Consider the following 24,090-nt stretch of genomic DNA (forward strand, 5'->3'; position numbering starts at 1 on the left):
ACCAAACAAATAACAGAATACAGAGCGGGCAAAGCCTTAAGTAAATAATAACCACGGAGGGTCAGTGACTGGGACGGAGAGGGAGTGGCCTAGTAAATCAGGTTGCAGGAGCGGGCACAGAAAAGGCATCAGAGGAACAGGAGGGATTCTGTAACAGACCGAGAGGCAGGAACTTCACAATCATAAGCAGGTGAAACGAGAAGGTCGGAGGGCAAAGAGATGGAGAATATCCAGGTGAGATTGAACCAGGGAATGCAACACCTCCAAACACAGGGAAAACAGAGTTACACGAGGAAGAAGCAACTAGCATGAGTCTCAGAGGGTCAGTCTAGTTCTAGTTACCACACTAGTGAGCATAACAAACTGGTGAGGAAAGGCAGGTTGCACAGGTTTAAGTAGCTCTCCCGCTGATTGCTTGCAGATGGAATACAGGTGAGGCGCTGGCCCCACCCAAAAGGGGAGGACCCACAGCCACAGATGGAAAACTCCCACGGACCATGACAGGAAGTGAGGGGACTTAATCCAACTGAACCACTCTGAACTTGAAACTGCTCTAAAAGGCTTTTATCAGTAACTTTTGTGACATCAGAAACCTGACTGGATCAAAGTCTCAAGACTTTATAATGTCCATCAGAATCGGATTTTAAAAAATAAAGATATTTAAAAGTCCTGCTGAAACACTGCTTTGTCAGTGTTTTAAAGATTTAAGGTCTGATATGACGAGAAGTGTTTGGTGTGGATTTATTTTTTACTGCTCTAATCTGTGACAACTCCTGACTGATATTAAATTAGCTGATATTTGTGTGGAGTTTGGTTCATATCTGTGATCAGAATGACGATCAGTCTTCTTTTATTCTTCAGCATCTTGTTTTCTTTTTCCTTTTCACCACCGTTTAAACGTCTTCTTCATCTCCCTCCTCTCTGTCCAGTCATTTTTAAAGTGAACCATCGTCACCTCGATGTCCTCATCCTCGCCTTCGCTCCATGTACAGTAACGCTGACTCACCCTGAGGATTTACTGGATCAATGTGAGATCACTCATGATGTCAGCAGGTGTCTCGCATTACTTTGGTTTCCTCACAGTGTTGAGTGCTGGACGTCCGCAGAGATCAGAGAACCTCGCTGGGACTCGCAGTGGAAATTAAATAAAAATGCAGTAACTAAAAGATAACTGTGGATGTTTCTGCGTGTTTATATTTGATCCTTTTTCCATTTTTGATTTCTTCATGTTCTCACCTTTCTGTCTGCATCTTTTCTGGGGAATATCGAGGCGTTCCCAGAAATAAGCTCTGGGTCTGTCGAGGGATCGCCTTCTGACTGGATTGCAAAAAATCCTCAGTTGGCTCCTTCTGATGTAGAGCAGTGGCTCCTCACAAATCTCTGTGGCTTTTTTAATACTAACAATTTCTTATTTACTTATTGCGTTACAATCCTAGAATTGTTGCTGGTATTATGAAGGCGATAATGATAATATTAATTCATTTATTCCATTTTATCATGAACACATTTGCTACATGTGATCAATCACAATTGTAGAACTTATCAAACTTTTCTCTTTTGTTTGTTGTTTGATTCGTTATCAACATTGTTTGTTTGTTTGTTTGGTTATTTTTTTATACTAAATAAGAATAAATACAAACAAAGCCCCCAAATTGTTTTGTTTTATGGAGGAAATGAAGCAATGTGTTGTTACATTGTTGTTCACTGAAACTAAAAAACCTTTTAATTTCAGTGTATTTAATTTATATTTATAGGCACTGATTGAATTTCCATGAAATGTCCCAATAAAAAAGAGATGAAGTGCGATGTAAGCTATAAAGCACTGACATCATGCTTAGATACTCTCTGTTTAACAGTAAACTCTTTGCGTCTGATGTGTGACTGAAGACATTTTGACTTGTGAAGTTTCAAACTTCCTGTTTAAACTTTCTGCTGGTTCGTGCCTCAGATCAGACAGCACCACGGAGACACCACAGAAGAAGAAGAAGCAAAGTAGAGAGAGATAACAAGGGGAGCGCAGACTCTCAGTCATTAGGTGAATCTGGAGCATTACGTCATGTCAGAAGACACCCACCCTCCCCTTCCTCCTCATCATCATCGTTCACCCTCCTCCTCCTCCAGCGCTTCTGTGCAGCATCCGAGCTCCCTGATTGGTCCCTCGTCCAGTGGCCTATAAATCCCATTGGCTGATGGGAAGTCAGCTGCCGCGGACCTGACAGAGGACAGGAGGGAGAGAGGGAGGGATCCTTCAGATAAAAGCGCCAGCAGCAGCAGGACTCGGCCCGCCCTCATCTGGATCACCAAAACATCAGCGGACCGGAGAACCGCCCGCTTCTACCGGACTCATTCCGCCCGGGCTCTGTGAGGCTCTGCCCGGCTCTGTGAGGCTTTGCCCCGGGCTGTGTCTGCAGCTGCGGCTGGGAGCAGGAGAAGCAGCAGGCGGAGGAGCAAGGTGAGAACATGGGCGTCTGTCCTCACTGGAGCACGGAGCTCTGCAGGGACACCACAGTGAGACGGAGGGACGAATCATGAATCAAACCCGGGTTTAATCCCGGGTACTCACCTCAAAGTTTAGCATTTCTTTATTTTCACAAAGAAAAAGAGTCGCTGCTGCGAAACACGAGCTTTGTTCCTAAATGAGCCGAAATGCAGCTGGATGCTGATGACACTGAGTGATAAAGAGAGAAAAGATGAACGGGACTCTAATCAGTCTCTGTGTTTACCGCACTGTGCAGGGAAAGTCAACTTCAGTCTTCAGGCATTGTTAATTTTTAACTTTAAGAGTTTTAGATATAAAACATGACATCAAAACTACTTACAAAAAAATCGGGTCTCATGTGGTGTCTTTTTAAAGTTTATACAGGTGTGTTATTCTTGTTGTCTCTTGATTGTGCTACACAATCATTTTATGAAGTTTGGGTTTCGAAGCAAAAGTCCAGTTTATTCAGGGATCATGGGAACTGTAGTCTTTGCTATAAAATGAGTAGAAAGAGTGTTTTTGAAGAAACCCTGTCCCTGGCTATCCAAAGACTGTATATAAAAGATGGAAATTGTCAGGACTTCTCATTTAAAAAATGTTCCAGCAGTACAAACATGGTTGAGAGGCCTGGTTCAGTGATTTTATTTAGCCGCAGTTTCGTCTTTCAGCCCGTGAGGTTGACGCTCGGTCTGCAGTGCCTCCACATTTTTATCAACATTATTATTCCAGATGTTCTTGCAGATGTATTAATAAACTGTGTTTGCTGCTTTGATCCGTCTGCACTTTTTATGGGCTGATTGACAAAGTTTTAAGACTTGGTGTCATGGTCCCTGGTATTTTTGTTGTGTTTGTTTTTACAGTTGTTCTTTTTCCTTCTTTTTATCATCTTCCACACCTTTTATTAGTATCACCTGTTTGTTCCACCTGTATGTGTAGCTTGCTATTCCTCTTTCCTCCGGTTCCTTTTATTAGATTCGAGTTTTGTTTGTTGGATTTTGTGTTTCTTGGGGTTCTTTTGACTCCGCCCCCAGTGTTTTATTGGCGTTCAGGCTCGTGGGTTCAGTTTCAGGGTAGCAGTTTGAGTGTGGGCCAGGTGTGCAGTTTTTGTGGTGCTGCTTTAAGACTTTAGTCATTCTTTTGTTTTAATTAGGTTTGCATAATTTATTGTGTTGTGGGTGAGGTTGTTGCACCACTTAAAGTAAAAATATTTACTGGGTTTATAATGTAGATTTGATGTCATCAACAGTATTTTTGAGTCTCACTCCATCTCCTTGCATGTGTATTTTCAGTCTAATTAATTCCCTAACGATGAAACAAAACACTAATTTTTTTCGAGCTATTTAAGTTTATTACAGATATCTCGTGTAAATGTTTTACCCGTCAGTGGCAACTCTTTTCTTTAGTCAGACTGGCGTTTCAGTGTCGGGCCAGCAGCAACTACTTTCTGGCTTTTTGTGCAGATTTTAATCAAAATCCATCTATATAGTCGTCATCATCCGTCTAAAACGAAGCTCCCTCGTCTCATCTTCCTCGGGAGACGTGAACCTCTGGCATTTTGATGCAGATTCAGACAGAAAGGAGGATGACTTGACTTATTGTTGCATAATAGATTTTTCTGAATGAAAGTAGGTCAGAGAGTTTCTGCACTTCAGTCGACTTGGTTTCACATCCACAAGGTTTCCACAGCAACACCGACTCAGCTTTATGTAATCACCTCTTACCTCTTCGACTCTCAGTTAACCCTCAGGTTTATTTTCCACAGAACGACTGCAGCAACACGCTCGCAGTGATTCAGACAGGTTAATCCGTCCCTTTGTGGTTGTTTTGTGTCTCTTTGTGGTTGTAGAGCAGATGAATTTAACCGAGAGACACTGAAAAGTCCCTGCAGCAGTGCAGAAGAATTAATCAAAATGCACATTCAGTTACAGTTATGGCTTCCTGTGATTATGAAAACTAGATAATTGTGTTAAAGCAATTACTCTGATGCATTCCTTTTCACAAAGTGCTCCTGGTGTGTCCCGTGTTATAAATCAGCTGCGCCTCCTTCCTCCTTTCCTCGGTTAGTGAAGCATCACCGTCTTGGAGTTTGGGATGAGACATTGTGAGCAAGGGGGTGGGTCTGACTCTGAGACGAGCTCACACACTCGTTATGTAACAATTTCTGAGTGAAACACCATCAGCTAATATTCATACTCTAAATCACAGGTGTCGAACTCCAGGCCTCGAGAGCCGGTGTCCTGCAGGTTTTAGATGTGTCCTTGATCCAACACAGCTGATTTAAATGGCTAAATGACCTCCTCAACATGTTTTGAAGTTCTCCTGAGGCCTGGTAATGAGCTAATCATTTGATTCAGGTGTGTTGACCCAGGGTGAGATCTAAAACCTGCAGGACACCGGCCCTCAAGGCCTGGAGTTCGACACCCCTGCTCTAAATAATCCTGCTTTCTTAATCTGGAGAATGACCAAAATTTTAAAACGTGAGATGTTTCAATTCAATTTCAGTTTCAATTATAAACTGAACTTTATAATTTAATCAGACCAACCTGACTGATCCGTGAGGTCACTGGTCGAAGGAGCCGAGTGTCCATAAACTTTGACGCAACCAGATGTGCTGCCTCCTACTGGCTGTTAAAAAGAATGCAGGTTTAAGGCACTTCAAAATTAGGTTGACTATTATGACAAATCTATGGCTTTGAAGACTTCATAAGAGCTCAAACTCGGGCCTTAGCAGGCCGTGGCAGGTTTGCTTCAGCTCAAGCCACGATGACCAACAGAGAGACAAAATGGCAAATTTTGGTAACAGTTTATTGTTATAGTAGTTAAATGTAAAAGTAGACAAGTAGTATTCAATGATATCCACTCTAGAGCTCAAATGACAGCTGATTAGCCCATTATTTGATTATTTTTTTGCAAGATTAGTACATTTACAAGCTTTATTTAAGCAATTCAATTAAAATGTATTCATATTATTTTCTTTAGTCCAAAATCACAACACCAGTCATCTTGCTGCATTATAAGAGTTAGCATCTGGCAACAGTGGGAAAGAAAAAAATCCTTCTAACAGGAAGAAACCCCTGCAAAATCCACAGTGAAGGGGGGGGGGCATCAGTCTGCTGTGGCTAGGGATTGAGGGGAAGAGGACTAAAAGGTTTTTACTTTTTAAATCTCTTTTAAATCTCACATTAACCCTTACTTAACCAGTCAAGTCATTAACAGTGCATTCCTGAATGGGTTGGAGTTCTTTATAAAATTCATTACAACAATCATGCAGAGATGAGTGGGCCAACATTCCTCCACGGCGCTGTGAAAGAATCATTGCCAGTTATCTTCAATGCTTAATCATCAGTTGTTGCTGCTAAGCGTGACCCAACCAGTTATTAGGTTTAGGTGGCAATCACTTTTTCACACAGGTAATAAAAGCAGTGATGCACAGTCAGGCATGAAGCATTGTAACCTTAATTTCTGTGAAATGCTCTTCAGGCTGATTTTAAGCTTTGGGTTCATACTTAAACACGACAAGAAAGATCTCGTGTGTTGTCATTAGGATAGGAAGTTATATCAGCGTGCAGGAATGTTGCACAACATTTTTATTGTTAAATGGTAGCTGTAGTGTAATATATCTCAGGACATGTTACAAAGCAATGTAAGAGGTACTGCAACAAAGTAGTTCATTTATGGAGTAATTAAGTAAAGTAATGTATTTTTTCCTACTTTTTTGAGTTCAACCCCAACAGCATTTAGTACATTTGTAAAAAGTGAAAAACTTTACACAAAATGGGGACATTTTCTTAAAAAAGTTAATAGATGTTCACAAAATAATAACATCAGTGAAAAGTGAGGACATTTTTTTTTAAATTGGACATTTGTTGGAACATTAGAACAAGAGTAGACCTTTTAAATCCTATCTGAGTGTTTAAACATTTGTTTAGCTAAAATCAGGCAGGTCCCGGATTGGCATTATGTTTGTGATGGTCCTTACAAAGGCAGACGTGTGTGTGTGTGTGTGTGTGTGTGTGTGTGTGTCACAGTTCATTAACCAGCATCTCCTGCTTTCCTCCAATCACAGCCTGTAGAGAAGGACAGTAAATGAGGCACTCACAGCTGCTTAAATAATTAATATCAGCTCATCAATATTCCATCTGCTCAACAGCAAAGGGGCGGGGGGGTGTTCAGATGTTGGAGCAGAGAGACGAACCTCCTCTGGTCTGTCACTAACCAGAAGGAGGAGGTTCAGACATTTGAACGATCTGTCAGACAAATGCTGACATGTTCTTACCGTGCTGTGTTCAGGTTTGATGCGTTCATCGCAAATTCATCAACAAACCTTTGAACTTAATGAGCGATATTTAATAATATGCTAACGAACTAGTGGCAAATCTGCCCCACCCCCCTGTGCACCTTTTGTCCCAGTAGCTCTGCTGTCTGACTCACTGCACATTATATCCTCACAAAAAGCTTATTAAAAGGCAGAAAGCCACAGACAATCATTACTGTTTGGAGTGTATTATTATGAACCAGCAGCGGACTGAAAACACGACTGACTTCCAAAGTCAGCATTTATTTGGGGTTTTATGAGAATTACTGCAAAAACAACCTGAAAGCTTAATACAGACATGAACTAACCACAGATGCTAGACTGCCCGGCTGTTATTAGAGAATCCTTTCCTTTTACTGATAATACTATTGCACATTAATTGGCTGGTATTCAGCCCAGGGCACATAGAGTGGCACAAAACTAAGATAAATTGCTAAATTAATTGTTTACACCAGCTTTTAGACTATGAAAGACAGTATCAAGAAAGAACATGGTATCAATAATATGACCAAAGAGAAATAAAATGGCATTTTCTTCTGTTTTCTCACAGGAAAGCTCATATTATCCATAAAATAATAGTGTCCTGCTAATTCATACTTATTGGTTAATCAAGAATTTTGAAAATGTTGGCACAATAACTTCAATTTATTCACAGAAGCACAATTAAATCAGTCCACAGCATGAAGGAAATTACCAGAAATAAATGTTTACCCTTCCCAAAATGTGTATTTTTGGTCTACAGCTCCATAGGACCCAAAGTTCTTTGATATAGTGAACTAACCAGAGCCCCTTGTAGTATTTCCCATGATGTTCAAGCTGATTTTCTGTGTTCATTCATCTCTCTGATGATTTTTTATTTTTTTTTTTAAATGATGTGCATGCTGCCTCAGGGGAGGACAGCAGGTAGAGGCTTATTTTGTGTCCAACCTACCAGCCGTGCTTCATATCAGCCTGCCACAGAAACACACACACTGTTTGAAGCCACTGTTTTAAAGACTCGAGTTTTTCCTTTTTGTCCTGTTTGTTTTTAAGCAGACACGACCACATTAGGAAAGGAGCGAAGAACTGGGGAGTATGAGCTGAACCTGAAAATAAGATGACTTCATAGAATGATTTCAGTACAACTGAATGATGGGCTGTATGTGAAAATTGAAGTAGCTTCCAGGTATGAAAACTGAGGCCTACATGGAAGTGTGATAATCGTGCGTTCTTTCTAAAAGCTAGCAGGCAGCTGAAAGTGTGTTCGGTATTATAGGACTCGATGGGAGGAAAAAATTGTAATTTTCAACTTTGTTTTATTTTAATGCCATTTTAACATCTTATTTTTAATTCAGTTTTGTTTTTGCTTTTTGAAAATGTTTTGTTTTAATTAGTTTCAGTATTAATTTTAGTCTTTTAATTATTATACGGTAGTATGGATGGCATATATAAGATGGAAGATTTAGGAAAATCAGGACAGCAATTACAGTAAAAACACAACTTCCTGATAGCCGTTGACTCAGTCTTGCAGTCTCAATAAACATGCCCATCATGGCCTCATCAGGCAAGTTGGAATACATTTTTTACCAAAGTAAGAAATGCTACAACTAAGGACATTTTCTCTGTATTTTTATTTTAGTGCAGTTTTCCAAGTTTACAAAATCATTCCAGTTGAGCAAATAAATAAATAACTAGAGAATTTAAGGTTTCATATATGATAAATACAAACATTAGTCTATGTTACACACATAAAGTGCATGTGATTATATTCAGTGTGGATTTGGGACACAGTGAGAACTAACTGGACCAATCAGGGGGCGGCACTGAGGTCAATCCCTCCCCTTTGTCCTGCTATGTCACTTCCTGGCTGGTTGCCATGGCACCAGAGGCAAGGTGTCCCCATTTCCTATCCCGCTGTGCGTGTGTGTGTGTGTGTGTGTGTGTGTGTGTGGGCAACATCAACAGCAGCACGGCTGTCTGGTTACATTAACAGAGGCTGTGTGTGTGTGTGTGTGTGTGTGTGTTCTTGTATAACTCATGTTGTGGGGACTCAACTTCTTCACATTGAGGACATTTTAATTTGAAGACCTGATTTTGGTTTCATTTTAAATTAGACCGATATATTGATGGCTCTTTTATCCTATTCTGTTCATCTCAGTGCAATGTCAGAGCTGCTACTTTGCATAAAAACACGCAAAAACAACCTCAGTGGTTTCTTTGCAAACAAATGTATAAAATATAATAGAGAAAAATAATGAAGACCAGAGCTGGAACTTGTGCAATAAAACTGTAGAGTAAAACTTTAAAGTTGTGGCCCCAGTGAATGAGCGTGAGAGAGTTTAATGTCCTCAGAAGTGTTGGAAACAGGAGCGAGTGTGTGTTTTGGGATTGGCTGGTCGGCTGCAGACACACTTTGATTTGATCCTGTGTGTCACCAGGCCGCTGCCCCCTCCTCTCCTCTGCGTTGTCAGATTAATTGCTGCTGTGTGTTGATGGATGCTGCAGCATGAGTTTGACACAGTTCCTGCTAATGAAATATTTATGTTTGTTTGCGAATGTGTGTCACAAGCTGTAAACAAAACACTGGCTTAGCCAACATGATGCCGCCGACTGGTTTATTCAAGCTTCAGTTTTAGCTGATGCTTGAATAAACCACGTTCCTATTTTTTAGGAACGTGGTAGGGTAGAGAGTTATCATCTGCCACTAGTAAGTTTGGTTTACTAGTGACAAATGTACCTGTGCATAAACTGTACAGATACATTTTAATAAATGCAACTACAAATCACTCAGAGACTGAGATTACCCATAATGCACCACTGAACGACACAGGAAATCATTCCTGTACAACTCCTCCATCTAAAGCGCAGTACACAGTGTAATAGCTTTACACCCTTTATATTTACACATCCTCTACAGAGAAAATAAGAAGGGCACCTCAGTTTCAACCATATATTTTTAATTTATTTATAATTTGTATATATTTGAGCTGTTTTGTTGTATTTTGTAACTTTGTAATATATTGTATTGTTTAATTTAGGTTACTCGGTTAATGTTCTCACTTTCTCTGTGACCACGTGCTTTCCTCAGGCATCAATAAAGGATTCTGATTTTCAAGTGGCCACTAAAGGAACTGCAGCGTTGTCACTTTAAAGTTTAGTTTTTCATGCTTGGTCTGTGACGGTTCCACATTTCTGCTGTTACAACATAATCAACCCAGGTGTTTTCACTTACTCAACTTCTTTAGAGACATTTAATTAAATTCTAAGCTAGGCTAACTAATGATTAACTGTATCTGCTAGCAGCAACTTCAACAGAGTAAATTCTTTTTAAAAAAAATATTCTATCCTTTATTTTTTCAGTATTTGTGTAGATGAAACTCCGACCAGCCTTCTGGAGGCACGTGTCATCGCTATTTATCCTGCGCCACAGCCCAGTGCATCATGGGATCTGAAGTTCTCTCCATTCTCCTCCTCTCCCTGGTTATAGCATCAGCGTGTGCTGAAATGAGCGGGACCAGCCAAGGTAAAGATTAGGATAAAGGATGCAAATGGACATTTAATGATCCGCAGATGTTGTTTAAAGAGAGCCCTGGTGCATGTGTGTGTTTCCTCCAGGTGGCGCTGTGCTGTGCCCTCTGCAGTGTGTATGTGAGACGCGGCCGTGGTACACCCCACAGTCTGTGCATCACCAGGCCAGGACAGTCGACTGCAATGAACTCCATCTGCAGAGAGTACCAGCCAACATCTCTGCTGATACGCAGGTAACAGCCCTGCATGGATGGACCTCCATGCAGAGCCTAAAAATTAGCTTTTACAATACATTTCTTATTATGTATTATGTCTCTAGCTTGCCTTCAATTTAAAAGCCTGCTCATACAACAGTGTCATAAAAATGTAACAAAAAACAACTTTTAGGCTTAAGTGTGAAGCAGCTTGGTTCACTTATTGCTAAGAAATATTAATAACACACTCAGACTCCTTGAGTCATGGGCTAAACAATGTGAGAAGTGGCTGTCAGTCACGGGATGCAAACCCAAAGCAAACGTTGCTCTATCCTTTTTGTGCTCTATTCGGGACCATCATTTACCCAAAATAAAGCATGAGACTTTGAGCAAGTCAGACCATAAACTCATCAGGAACATTTTTACAGTGGTAATAGAGCAGGGGAGCAATAGGCTCATTTCCCAGACTTCTATCAATTTTTCAATGGCAACCAGAGGAACCCCACCCCCCACCCTCCTTGCTGGCTGTTAGCAGGTTTAATGCATTCATGCACTTGATTCACTTTTCTGGCCTACATACCTTTCAAATCCATCACTATATATAGTGTATGGTTGTGCTCTTTTGACCCTCAGGGGTGTCTGCAGGCACACAAGGATCAGACAACACCGAACTACTTACAAAGATGACAGAGATTTATTGTGAAATTTGATTGTTACATCTGCTCTAGTTCATGAACCCAAAGAACAAGGTAGCGTCTTTCTCAGTTCATGCCTGCAGAGAGCATCGCTTTGGGATTGAATCAAAAGGAGAGTATTTTCTGTTCTTGACTAATGAGACCCTGCATACATTAACATAAACTGGGGTTCTGACTCTGACCTGACTCTAATGAGCCAGTTGAAAGACTGACCAGTCATTATGTTGTTAATATATTCTGAATGTGATTTTTCATCATTCCTTTCAGGTGCTGCTGCTGCAGAGTAACAACATCTCCTCTATAACTACTGAACTGCAGAGTCTGACCAACCTGACAGAGCTCGACCTGTCTCAGAACCACTTCACACAGGTATGCGCTTCTCGATTCTCAATATTTATCCACAGTCTTGTTGAACAGCAGGATACAGATGTCAGTAACAGCTGGATGAAAGCTTTCAGCTGCTACATATTCACACGGGGTTCGGCGCAGTGGGTAGGTCTGCATGTTTGATTTGAGATCAAATCTTTACACCAGATGCCGGATTTTGCTTACAACTTGTAACTGAAGTGAAAAAAATGTGGTTTACATTTATCTGCATCCTGGTCCAACTTGATAATCCGCTCTAAGTCAGCTTCATACCGAAATACTGTCTCTTCTTGTCTGTTCAGGTGGGCTCCATGGGCCTGTCCTCTCTTGGCCGCCTGGTGACTCTGTACCTGGAGGAGAACCACATTGAGGAGCTGGAGGACTTCTGTCTGAGGAATCTCTCCAGTCTGGAAGAGCTCTACATCAACCATAACCACATCTCTTCCATCGGACCCAAAGCCTTTGCCGGCCTCACCAACTTGCTGCGGTAATCGCCACCACCACTTCTTCTATCAAACCTCATTCTGACTGTTAACTTATCCCAGAATCTTGCAGATGACCATCAGAACTGCATATGAGATGAATAGAACCTTAAAAAGACCACCAGAGCCAGCTAAAGCCAGTACACCTTTCTCAGTGAGGACTCAGGAGGTAGAACGTGGGGGTTTCTCTGAGAACAGAATCATAGCAGACAAAATCTGAAGGCTGGATCTAGGAGTCATCCATCTCTGATGTTAACTGTCGAAGATCTGGGCCCAGCAAATGTGAAGTTGGTCGTTGTTCATGTCAAATTCACTATACCGGTAGAAGTAAGATAAATAAGATTAAAAGCAATTTAAAAAAACACCAAAGACCAATATAATCAGATCTTGAAAGTTCCTAAAGGTTCACTAGGTCACTCTCAGGGACTACATCCACCCCAAAACTTTCAAAAACCTGTCATGTTGCTACCATTCAGCTTCATCTGAATTAGTTCTCTATTCTCTGATGTTTCTCCTAGGCTCCACCTGAACTCCAACCATCTGGTGGCTATCGACAGTCGCTGGTTCGAGTCTCTGCCATCCCTGGAGATTCTGATGATTGGGGAAAACCCTATCCTGGGTCTTGAGGAGAAGAACTTCTTGCCTCTGTCTCGCCTCCACAGCCTGGTCCTGGCAGGAATGGGACTGGCCTCTGTTCCCTCTGCTGCTTTCTTGGGCCTTGACTACCTGGAGAGCCTCTCTTTCTACGACAACCGGCTCAGGTTCGTCAGCACAGGACCCCTAGTTTACTTTCTCTTAGCCTGTTAGACCTAGCTATAACCCTGTTATTAAGTAGACTTTCCTGTCTTAAATGCATAAAGGGCAAGAATAGAAGCAATGTGGTGACCAGAGAGCATCGAAAATGGCAACTTGTAGTTGTTGACAGATGAAATAGCCATTATCAAAGGAAAATGGTGATGTGATTGATACGAGTGGTAGTGAAGGATACTGTTGATGTAACAGGGTGGGGGGAAAGTTGTTTTAAAGGGTTCTCAGCAGTCAGAGCCTTGAATGTCCACTAATAACACACTTTTAGCTTCAAGGGGATGTACAATGATTAAATAAGGTCTCAGTTCCATAACCTTCTGCCACTGGAGCCATGGCTGAATTTCATTCTCATGGCAGGTCTGTTCCTCGCGATGCTCTGAGCGTGCTCCCAAACCTGAAGTTCCTAGACCTGAACAGGAACCCGATTGGTCGAGTCCAGCAGGGAGATTTCCAGAACCTTGAGCACCTGGAGGAACTCAGGTTGGCTGGAAAAACACAAAGTAGAGATCACGTTGTTCCAAGCTGTTGGAGTTTTCTGGCTTTGTTTTTCACCTTAGGATGCTGCCACGGTTGCACGTTGTAGTAAATGCAGTGTTGTGTTTGGCTTCAGTCTGAACAACATGGAGGACCTGCTGATGGTGGAGCGAGCAGCTTTTCAAAACCTTCCAGAACTTGCCAAATTGGAGCTCTGCAACAACCCACGCCTCTCTTACATGGACCCACAGGCCTTCAGGTGAGTGTCTAACGGTCTCTGAGCCACCCCACACTGATGTTATGTTTTATTTTTACATACGTTATGTTTTTCATGAGTAAAAGTGATTTTTATTTTTATTTTTTGATTTTGTACATTTGTAACTCCTTCAGCTGTTGTCTCCTCATCTTCTTCTTCACATTCTCCTAGTTCTTCGTCTCTTCTTTCTTTTCTATCTGTCCATATTCTTCGTTTCTTTTTCCTCATTCAATGTCTTTTGTTTTCGGTCTTCTGCCCTCAGTAACCTGCCCTCCCTCCGGACTCTCCTCCTCCATAATAACCAGCTCAGCCTCCTCTCTGGAGACCTCCTCTCCTCCCTCCATTCTCTTGAGGAGGTTTCTCTTCACTCGAACCCTCTTCGGTGCGACTGCCTCTCCTCCTGGGGGCCTCACCTTGGCAACCAATCACACCTCAAGCTGCTGGATTCCTCCATCACCATCTGCTCCTCCCCGCCTCACCTGATCGGTCAGGAGCTGCAGGAGGTGGTGGCGGTTGGATGGGGCGGAGGAGGTACCAACAGCTGCCTGCCTCACATAACTCCTCACTCCTTCCCCCCGACCATAAATGTCAGCGCAGGGCAGCCAATTACGCTGGAGTGCTGGGCAGACGCCGACCCCGCCCCTCAGTTCTATTGGGTGACGCCAAATGGTGACAAGGTGGGCAGAAACTTTTGTGTGTGTCCAAGTCCCAGAGAGAAACACAAAGCTTTGAGCATTTTCACTTCATTGATTTCAGTTAATCAGTTATCACAACAGACAGTGATTATTACACGTTACTTCCTCTTCATGCTGGACGTGGTGAATAAACTCCCCAGTGTGTCGTTCCCTCTGCATCTCCACTGTTCTGTCTGTTCCACTGTATAAATAGCGATTAGCTAATAACAGAGCTACATTAATCAAGTGCAACATTAAGTTGTACTAAATGACTCACTCCAGCAGACACAGCTTCAGCGTGAGAGCATGAGACACCCTGGAAATGGGTTTAAATCACCACAGCGACTCAATCTCCTGCCATGTACATTTACAGCTTTGACATCTGTGCCCTGATAGGTCGTGGGAGTCACTTACTGTCATCGTCCTGGGTCATTTGACCCGTTTTGAGTTTTCTTGTATGTTGATGTCATTTTTGTATTATGGTTTATTTTGTTAGTCTTGAGTTTATTCTTTATTGCCTAGGTTGTCCTGTTTAGCTCCTTGGTTATTAGGTTCCCCTGAGTCTTTGTCCTCTGTGTCCCTCTCTGTGTGTCTGGGTTTGTGTGTCTTTGTGTCTTGTTTCCCTTGTCTTCCATTTCACGTTCCCCCCTCTATCCTGTTTATCCCACATTTCCCCAGCCTGTCATGTCCCTCTTGTGCTCTCTTCATTCTCTTGGCTACTTGTTCCCCTCTCGCTCTCTGTGTTTTGCCCCCTTGACTGTTCCCGTGTTCCTCTACTCGTGTTTCATCCTGTCTCCCCGGTCCGTCATGTGTTCCATGTCCTATTGTCACAGTCTACGTCTGCTGTTGTGTGTACGTGTACCCCAGCTAAAATCTTTTCTTAACCCAAAACAAGTATCTTCACATGACATGAAGCAAAAATTTTGAGCAATGGCATCTGAAATAGAATTAAAGGTTTATTTATCCAAACAATTTATCATTAAGAAAAAAAAGCCCTGGCATAAACTGAACGTACATTTAATAAAAACTGAATGTGCCCATTCCTTAACTACCTGATGTATACCATATTTAACCTAAAAAAAAAACCGAATTAGTCAAATAAATTCATGCAATGAGTGAGAACTAAAAAAGTGCATGATCCTGTGAAGAGACACCAAAGAGTGACATTATGAATCTGCTCAGGTGAGCTCAGAGGCAGTGGCTTCACCAATCATATCAGAGGAGGGGCGTGGCCTGAGCAGGAGGAAGAAGAAGCATCGGATGTCAGATCCTGGTGCGCTGGTGATCGAACACGCAGAGCCATCAGACGCAGGTCAGTCTGAGCTGCAGGCTCAAATCCAGTTCAGTTTAAAGTGGATTTTTAATTTGGACCTTCAGTGGCATAAAAGCTGCTCTTCTCTTACAGGTGTGTACACCTGTGTGGCTTGGAACATCGAAGGAGCAGACACCAAGAGTGTCTCGGTGTTCGTAGACTCTCAGGGATATGCCGGCTCTTGGTCTGGTGGGGGGAATGACCCCAGCAGAGAAAGGACCTGGTTGGGGAACTCATCCAGTGGTGCAGGGTCTCTGGTGGTGCTCGCTAAGGTACGTTTTGTCCTTCATGTGCTATACGAACAGGTGTAGGTGTTATTAGAAATATGCTGTGAGCTCTTAATATTTTTCCAGTTCTTGCACTAATTCATCTATATCTTCTGCATCTTCTCCTTCTTATTATTCTTGCCCTTTTCAAGTTCTTCATCTTCTTCTCTTTTGTTCTTCGTCTAGCGTGTGATTTTTATCCATATTTTCATGAAGTTCTTCTTCCTCTTCTTCATGTTTGCCATCGAGTAGTTACTCCTCTTTTGTTTCTTGTTATTCTTGTTCTTCTTCTAGCTATTTGTTCTTAAAGTTGTTCTTCTAGTTTAATTATTTGTCTAGTTTTACATCAAACTTACTACTTATTTTTTTTCTACTTCTGCCAGTTTGTTACGTTATTCTTCTTCAGGTCTTCTTCTGGTCCTTTCTTCTTCTATAATTTATTCTTTTTCTAGTTCTTCAGCTTCTACTTCATCTAGTTTTTCTTCTTTACTTCTTCTGGTTATATTTTATTCTTCTAGTGCCTCCTTCTATTCTTCTGCTATTAAACTATCTAATGCTCCAGACAGTTTGTCCTCCATGAATCTGGTGATTCACTGTTTCTTGTTTCATGTGCAGGTGGTTCACGCACAGTCTGTGGTGTTGGAGTGGAAGTTATATCCCAGCGGAGGAGCTTCAGCTGTGGGTTCAAACCATCATGACATCCCCGGCCCTCTTCCCCGGTGGACCAGTGCAACCGTGCACATTGACAACCCTCAGATCAGCTACACGGCCAAGGTGAACATATCACCCAATGACATTACTGCTGGAAGTCGTGAAGCCATCACAGGAGTTTGCATTTACAGATTATTTTGACTCAGCTTTAACTAAGTTTGACGCGTGGCGTGGGAAACACGAATAATATAAACTTGCTATCAATCGCTCAACCTGTTCGGGCTCTGTCATCAACACCCTATCTTATCACACTCGGTTTACACCCAGCAGGAGGCACTCGATGGGCTAATTACATTTTCCTCTCTGCCTCCCCCTCCCCCTCCAGGTTCCAGTCGACGTGCAGGAGTACAACCTGACTCATCTCCTTCCTGCCACAGAGTACCACGTCTGCCTCACTGTCTCCTCCTCTCCTCCTCACCCCACCTCTCCTTCTTCCTCTCCTAGAACCTCCCCTACCCCTCTGTCTCCATCCTCCTCCTCCTCCCTCCCCTCTGGTCCTGTCCACACCTCCTGTCTGAACATCACCACTAAAGAGGCGGGTTTCTCAGTGGAGCTGGTGGCGTCGCGGCGCAGCAGCGTGGCACTGGCGGCCGTCATGGGCTCCATGTTCGCTTTGTCAATCATGGCGCTGCTGGTGGTGTACATGGGCCGGCGCGTGCAGCAGCACAAGTCCTGCGGCCACTCACTGAAGAAGTACATGCAGCACGCCACATCCATCCCTCTGAATGAGCTTTACCCGCCGCTCATCACGCTGTGGGAGAGCGAGACCGAGAAGGACAAAGACGACAAGGAGGAGGAAGACAGGGAGGGAGGAGCGAGGGGTGAGGAGGCAGGGGGGAGTCAGATCGACACCACAAAGACGTACATGTGGTAGCTGAAGGAGGGTGGAGGGGGAGGTTTGACAGACACTCGGGGGGGCAAGAGGACCACAGAAGTGAAGCTGTATGGATGAAAAGGGTCATGTGACTCAGCGAGGAGCCTGACAGTCAAAGAGATGACGGCGAGGTCAGGTGTGTGAACTGATTAAAGCAGCAGGACACCCATCTCAGCTTTCTTAAGGGACTTTTTTTCATGCTTCAGTCCATCTATTCCAAACCAGCTCACTCCCGCTAATCACCTCCCATCATCAGCCGTCAATCTGATCGATTTCCTTTCTTCCAGGTCACCACTTGCATTCCAGGTAGACTCAGCTGTGTAGGTGCCTTTAAAGTCAGTTCATTTATGCAGTTTAAATTGAGTTTTTCTCAAATCATCAAGCGACAAAAGCCAAGTTATGAAAAACTGCAGTTCCTCTAGTGGCCACTTGAGGCCGGCTCCACCGGTGAGTCCGTCCCCATAGACTCCCATGTTAAAATGTCTACTTTTAGAGCAGAAATAAACATGTTTTCTGCCTGCCACAAAAAACAGTTTTGACCTGTATGGATAGTTTCCCCCTTCAATGGAACCATACAGAGGTTCTTTTTTAAAAACTCCTTCATCTGGATGATTTCAAGGCCTTAAAATTAGGGTCATGACTGTTTTGTCAAGCGTCAGAAGCACAGAGCCTGGAGCCACTTGGTGTCTATTAATCTAAACACTTTCAAAACCAAAGGAAAAAAATGTGGAGTCCAATTTTAATCACAAATTTATTTTATGTGGGATAAAAAAATTTCTGTCTGCATTTTTTCTCTCAAATCTGCTTTTTAAATAATGATAAAAGTCATCCAGTGACGTTGACATGTGTAATGACCACTAGAACCAGTCAGGAGCCCAGCAACAGTTAACTGCAGTGGTTCAGCCCAGAGGTAATTAAATAAAGAGTTGACTTTTCGATTAAAGGAACGATCTGAATACCAGAACTAAAATAATATGAAATACTATCGAGTGCACTTCAGGCCGGCCGAATGATTAAATTTTTATATTTTATCGAGTTTGAAGAATCTTAGTATTACGCTGTTTTTAATATCAGCCAGGACTCGGAGAGAGCGGGGAGAAAAAACTCCTTTAAACAGGATCTGACAGGATTAGGGATGCACACTTCGACTGGCTGTGCGTGCTGGGATCTGTGCGAGGATGAAAGTGGACGTCTGGTTTGTGTTTCGTGGCTGAAGCATGAAAAGAGGATGAAAGTTTCAGTTTTGGGGGGTTTTCTTTTCTCAAAGCATCCTTCTTCTTCTGTCAAACCGGAGCAGCTGAACAGTCTGTGGGACAGATTTAACACAGACACATTAACAGGAAGTCGCTGGATTTGTTTCTCCTCAGATCGGCTTCTCAAACGGTGGGTCGGGGTCCTGTTGTTGGGCCGGCAGCTGGTTCAAACTGGGCATTTCTTCAGAGGAAAGCCCAGTGAGTCCGGATAGTTTCACCTCTGCCCCCTCCCTTCTTTCTCTCCCTGTCTCGTCTCTGTCAAGCACACTGACAGTAGCTCTACTGTTAAAAAAAACGGATTATTGTAATTTAGTTCATCTGATGAACACAAATGCAGCACTAACACTCAGCACAGTGTGCAAGATCTCACTTTAAATATCTTCAGAGACGGTTAAAGGTCCCGTATTCAGGTTCACACGTCAGCCTGATGAAAACGAGTCTGGTGCTGAACTTCACACAAACCTCTTTCACAGCAATGAAACAGATTTAGGGTTTTGTTAAAATTATCTCATTTGTAGCTTTCCGAGTGTGACAGCGATGCTCAGAAGTTCATCAGGGAGAAGAAAACGCTTTTAGAGACGCACTGATATATCCGTCTGTTATCGGCTCAGTTGACTGATGCTGGCAGATGAGATTTCTCAAAGACCAAAAACCTGTTGAGTCAGCTTATTTTAAACATTTCCTCAGAACTTCCCAACAGCAGCGTCCATGAAAGCTGTCAGAGCGTCAGTCACTGAACTCAGACACCTCGCACCCTGTTTCATGTTCTGTTTTGGTTTCATGCTAAAAAAGGTACAGGACGTAACTCTGTTGATGCTGGCTGCGTCTGCTGGTGTTGTGACCTCAGTGGGTGGCGATCTATCAGTGTTTGAATTAACAGCGGGTAATTAATGAACAGATTCTCTCGAATTCACTCCAAAAACACCTGAAAAGTCATACATTTTTAAAAACTTATTGAATAAACTAAATGAATAAAACCAAAAACAGGACCGCAGGTCACAGCCAGAGATAAAGATGATAGGAAAACAACATTTGGAAGGTAAATACGCCAGCAAACCGAGTGCTGTGAACAACCTGCAATAGGTTTTCATACTAGAAATGACCCGACCTTAGATGACCTCTGACCGTGGTCCTGTGGAGGTTTTTGTACTCACTATTGTGGTTTGGACGAACAAACAAACCTTCAGACATGCCTTCGTGTGCTGTTTGCTCACCGCTCACAGCTTCACGTCGTGCAGCAGGTGAGAAATGGTTTGATTTGGGGCGGCTGGGGCTCAGGAGGTAGAGCGGGTCAGCTGCTAACTGGAAGGCTGGAGGTCCTTGAAGTATCCTTGGGCACAACAGTCGCCCTCAATACATCCATCAGAGTGTGAGTGTGTAACTGTTAGGTTATAGGCCTCTGGTGTGATTGAGGATAGTAGTAAGAAAGCACCATGAGCAATCAAATAGAGTATAAAATTCCAATAACCGGCTTTCCCGCCTCCTTTTAATTGAGTTCAGAGGCTTTTTTAAATGAATAAAACGAGGAAGTCAAGAGCAGGTTCACCTCCACACTCAACCTCTAAGATTACTCTAACGAAAGTAATCTACTTTAGTTACAGTATCTAAACTTGTTTCAGTGCATCAGCTTGTCTGCTATTTCTGTATTCAATGTTCAGCTAAAGGCACTCCCACTGAGTGTGGATCCTGAACCTGTGAGAGGAATTGTAATAGCAAAGATGGTGGAAGAAGTTTAAGTTATCTACTTTTCTAAAACTTTGTTTCCGTGTAAAGTCAGCCAAGCTTTAAGTGTTATTCATCAGATTTTACTGGTGATTCTTTACATGCAGCTTTTATGCCACGGTGACCGTTAAAGATTGCGTTTCTTTAGATAATACTTCAGGAAAACTGCCCCAAAAGATGCCCGAGGTGTTTCTGGGTGGATGCTGAGTGGCAACATACTGCGTCTCAAACAGCTTCTTACATACTTCTAGTGCGATCTTGTCTGATATTGTTTATATAAATATGAACAATATTTATGTTTTCCAGCTGTACTTTTAGAACTTGATGTCCATCCTCTTTCAGGTCAGCTTCAAACCAAACACAAGACTCCACTTCCTGTCTGAATACAGGACCTTTAATCCTCCTGAAACCCGTCGCCGGACACACTCGTCTTCATCAGCAGCATGAATGCATAACCTTTATATATTTGACTGCATCGGGAGCAGCGCTCTGCGCACGAACACTAACGGTGACCGTGTTCTGCTGCTGTTTGTTCGCTAATGCAGAGCTGTAATCTCTTTTCTATCATGTGATGTCCTCTGGGTTTGTGGGTGACGCCGCACCGGGAGGCGGGTACTGCTGCATGCCTTTGCACTCGTGTTTAGGACTGTTTGTATAAAACCATGTCCGTGTGACAGCCTGCAAACTGCTGGAGGAGCGAGGATCCTGCGTTACGCTCCGACTCTGACCACAAACACTCTGCTTTCACCAAAAGTGACTGAAATGCAGACTTTGTGCTTAAATTCAAGAGCTTTCAGAACAAGATTACGTTCATTGTTTAGGAATTACAACCATTTTTTACACCATCCTCCAGAGGATCAAAAGTAATTTGACAAAGTAGCAATTTTTAATATAAGAATTCTTTTTCATATTTGAAAAATTAGGAAGTCTAGGAATAATGCTGTGTTTCCGTCCTTTGTTCCGTTCGTGAAGCCTTTGAATTAAAGCTGAAAGTTGCTCTTCAGTCACGTCCACTGTGGTGACGTCCAGAAACAGGAGAGGCAGATCTTGGGATTTTCTTCTCATAACTACAGGAGAGATTGTTTTGGGGGTTTTTAAGTCTCTGATCTCATAACTGTGAAGCAATAATGTAAAACTATCCAGAGGTAATTATGAGATCTTCTAATTCTAACATACAGAGCTTAATATTTCGTTTCAGTCATCTAGTTTGAGTAGCCAGACAAATAAATCAGGGGGCAGAAAATTGATCAATCGTTTTGATCGGCCAGTTTTTCTTTAATTTTTATTTCATTTTTCCCAACCTCGACGTTTCTTGTAAGAGTCAAAGTAGGATTAATATTTTTTAAGCGGTAACGAGAATTACAGAATTTCTTCAATCTGTCTCCAAGTTTGGTTTTCTTTGGTGAATGCAGAGTTTGCCTTCACTCAGATGTGAACACGATGGCTGTTTGTGCCATAAAAAATGAATTTAATAAATCCATAATCCCAAATAAACTTTGTAATAACTGATGGACCAAGACCAGACCTCAAAATTCAAGAAAGTTGAGCTGCTGTGATGGCTGTCATGTCACATGACCAGTGGATCACAGTTTGATTGGTTTGATTTCAGACAGAGCTGATTCCCTGATGTTCCCGATCTTTAAGATGACTTATGATGCTCAGATTTTGGGGTTTGATCTTCTCGAATACTCGAACAAATGTGATTTAAATTTGTAAACTTTTATTGAGAGTCAAAAAATCAATTCTCTCACTTTTACACCTGAAACAGCAGTGGGACAGGTTCACCTCGTGTGTTGATCCTCCTACAGATCCTCAGTTTGCAGGTTTTGTTGTTCAGACTTTCAGCCAAATATTCCCTCAGCTGTCTGTCAACCAAAACACTTCAGGAACAAACACCCAAAGGATGCTCTGGGCATTTCAAAGAGTATGAACTGTATATACAAACATCACATGCTGTTTTAAAGGTGTCTCTCTGGTTCTGCACTGTGATGATGTTCTGCTTTAAACTGAAGCCAGACTGAGATAAACTCTAAACTAAAATCTAAGATTTTAACCACAAACTCAACATTTCTGCAAATTCCTGGTTTCAGATTTGTCTCCAACATGCAAAGTGATCGCTGAACATTTTTCTCTTTGACCTTCAAGCTTTTTTTCTTGGAAACTGCAAAATGCAAACCTCACTCAGTGAACCTCACTCTGAGTCTCTCAGACACAAATGTAATTTACTGCTGTTTTTTTTAACAATCTTTAAAACAGACGATTGAATCACCAAAATACCAACTGAAGCAAAAACGGCAGCCCAACACTGTGCACCACCGCCAAGGCTAAACATGCCCTCCTTTATCCATGATTTGAACCTCTGGATCCAGAAGGACATCTGGCTCTGGCTCTGGTTACTTTGTGAAATTTCCTTGAGAGCATCAAGCTGTTACCTCCCAAATTCTCCTTTGATGGATGATGTGAAATGTGCAGTTTTGTCCATTGTCCCAGTGGTAAAGAACGCCGAAAATTCCTGGCTCCGGATCTGGATCAACTCCAAAAGTTATCCAAAAGCTGAACTGTCAGTAAAGTTTAAATGCAGATCCATTGATTGTTTTTTTTAAGCAATCCAACAAACAAACAGACAAACCAGGCCAACTGTGTAACCTCCTTGATGTTTGAAACAGCAGAAACAAGAAGCAGCTCACAATAACCTTCTGTTCATATTTACAAAACCAAAATGTTTGTTTGTTTGTTTTGATTTTTGCATGCAGCTCAGGTCGCTCACCGCGAAGAAACAGGAGCTTGCTCCATTTGACGTCCCTGTTATGTTTTCCCATCAGAAGTAGGAATGTCAAAGATGTGTGTTTTCTTCATGAGCTAATCTCAGCTTCCTGACAAATGTTTTTCTATTTCTGTCAAACAACTCCTGGACTTTACTTTGTGATGGATTGGTCACCTGTCCAGGTGTACTCCACCTTCTGACCAGTGACAGCTGGGAAGGGCTCAACCCCCCTGTGACCCTGGATTAGATACATGGTTAAGTAAATGGATGGATTTGATGGGTCTTTCTACTTTTTTGTCTAAGCCCAGTTTAATGAAAATAAAATACACCTCGTGGCTGTTGCAGTTATTTTTTTAAATTCAGATGGTTAGTTATCTCCTAGTTTAACATCTCCTGGTCTCTGAATGCTTTCCTTTGTTAAACATGCGCATAAAATAAAGCCCAATAACTGTGGACATGTGGCTCCTGCTGGCTTTTGAAAATCAAAGAATCCGAATATGTTTTGGTTTTGTAAACGTGAACAGAAATCTGAACCTTTACACCTGATAGAGTTGTTGGGGGCGCCCTCTGGTGTCCATCACAGCAAACAACAAGCAGAACCAGCGACTCGTCACACAGCTGTTCTCATTAACCTCCACACTTATATCCAGGGTATTTTGTATAAAGTGCATCACTCTATATTTCAAGAATTGCTTATATTATTATTGTTATTGTTATTGTTATTATTTACTCAACACTGAGCACCAACTGTAACTAAAGATATGTGTGTGAGAGTGTGTGTGGGAGGGGAAATTATATAAATACACTTTGTCACCTCACAGCCTGCTGCCTCTTTATTGTTTATACACTTCATGATAACATTTAAGCATCTGTTTGATGAATGATCGTGGTTATGATACATACATAAACAGGAAGTGGTGTTAATTCTGCACAATTAAA

General features: G+C 42.2%; 1 protein-coding gene across 2 annotated transcripts; it reads left to right on the top strand.

The window, feature by feature from the left end:
* Positions 1-2,211: 2,211 nt before the first annotated feature.
* Positions 2,212-23,958, top strand: LOC309696877 (leucine-rich repeat neuronal protein 1). Of its 2 annotated transcripts, XR_014273685.1 has the most exons (14): positions 2,212-2,452; positions 10,134-10,296; positions 10,389-10,534; positions 11,458-11,559; positions 11,859-12,043; positions 12,557-12,799; positions 13,203-13,325; positions 13,456-13,578; positions 13,838-14,252; positions 15,432-15,561; positions 15,655-15,833; positions 16,443-16,601; positions 16,864-17,548; positions 22,644-23,958. XR_014273685.1 is itself a non-coding variant. In XM_082518361.1 (13 exons), the coding sequence occupies exons 2-13, from the start codon at positions 10,215-10,217 to the stop codon at positions 17,410-17,412; spliced, it is 2,436 nt and encodes an 811-aa protein (XP_082374487.1). In that variant the 5' UTR covers positions 2,212-2,452; positions 10,134-10,214; the 3' UTR covers positions 17,413-23,958. The 2 variants fall into 2 exon arrangements, 1 of the variants encoding a protein (XP_082374487.1); XM_082518361.1 differs by having other exon boundaries at positions 16,864-23,958.
* Positions 23,959-24,090: the final 132 nt, after the last annotated feature.

The sequence above is a fragment of the Aulonocara stuartgranti genome (genome assembly GCF_965226115.1).
Source record: "Aulonocara stuartgranti genome assembly, chromosome: 20".
Classification (NCBI taxonomy): Eukaryota; Metazoa; Chordata; class Actinopteri; order Cichliformes; family Cichlidae; genus Aulonocara; species Aulonocara stuartgranti.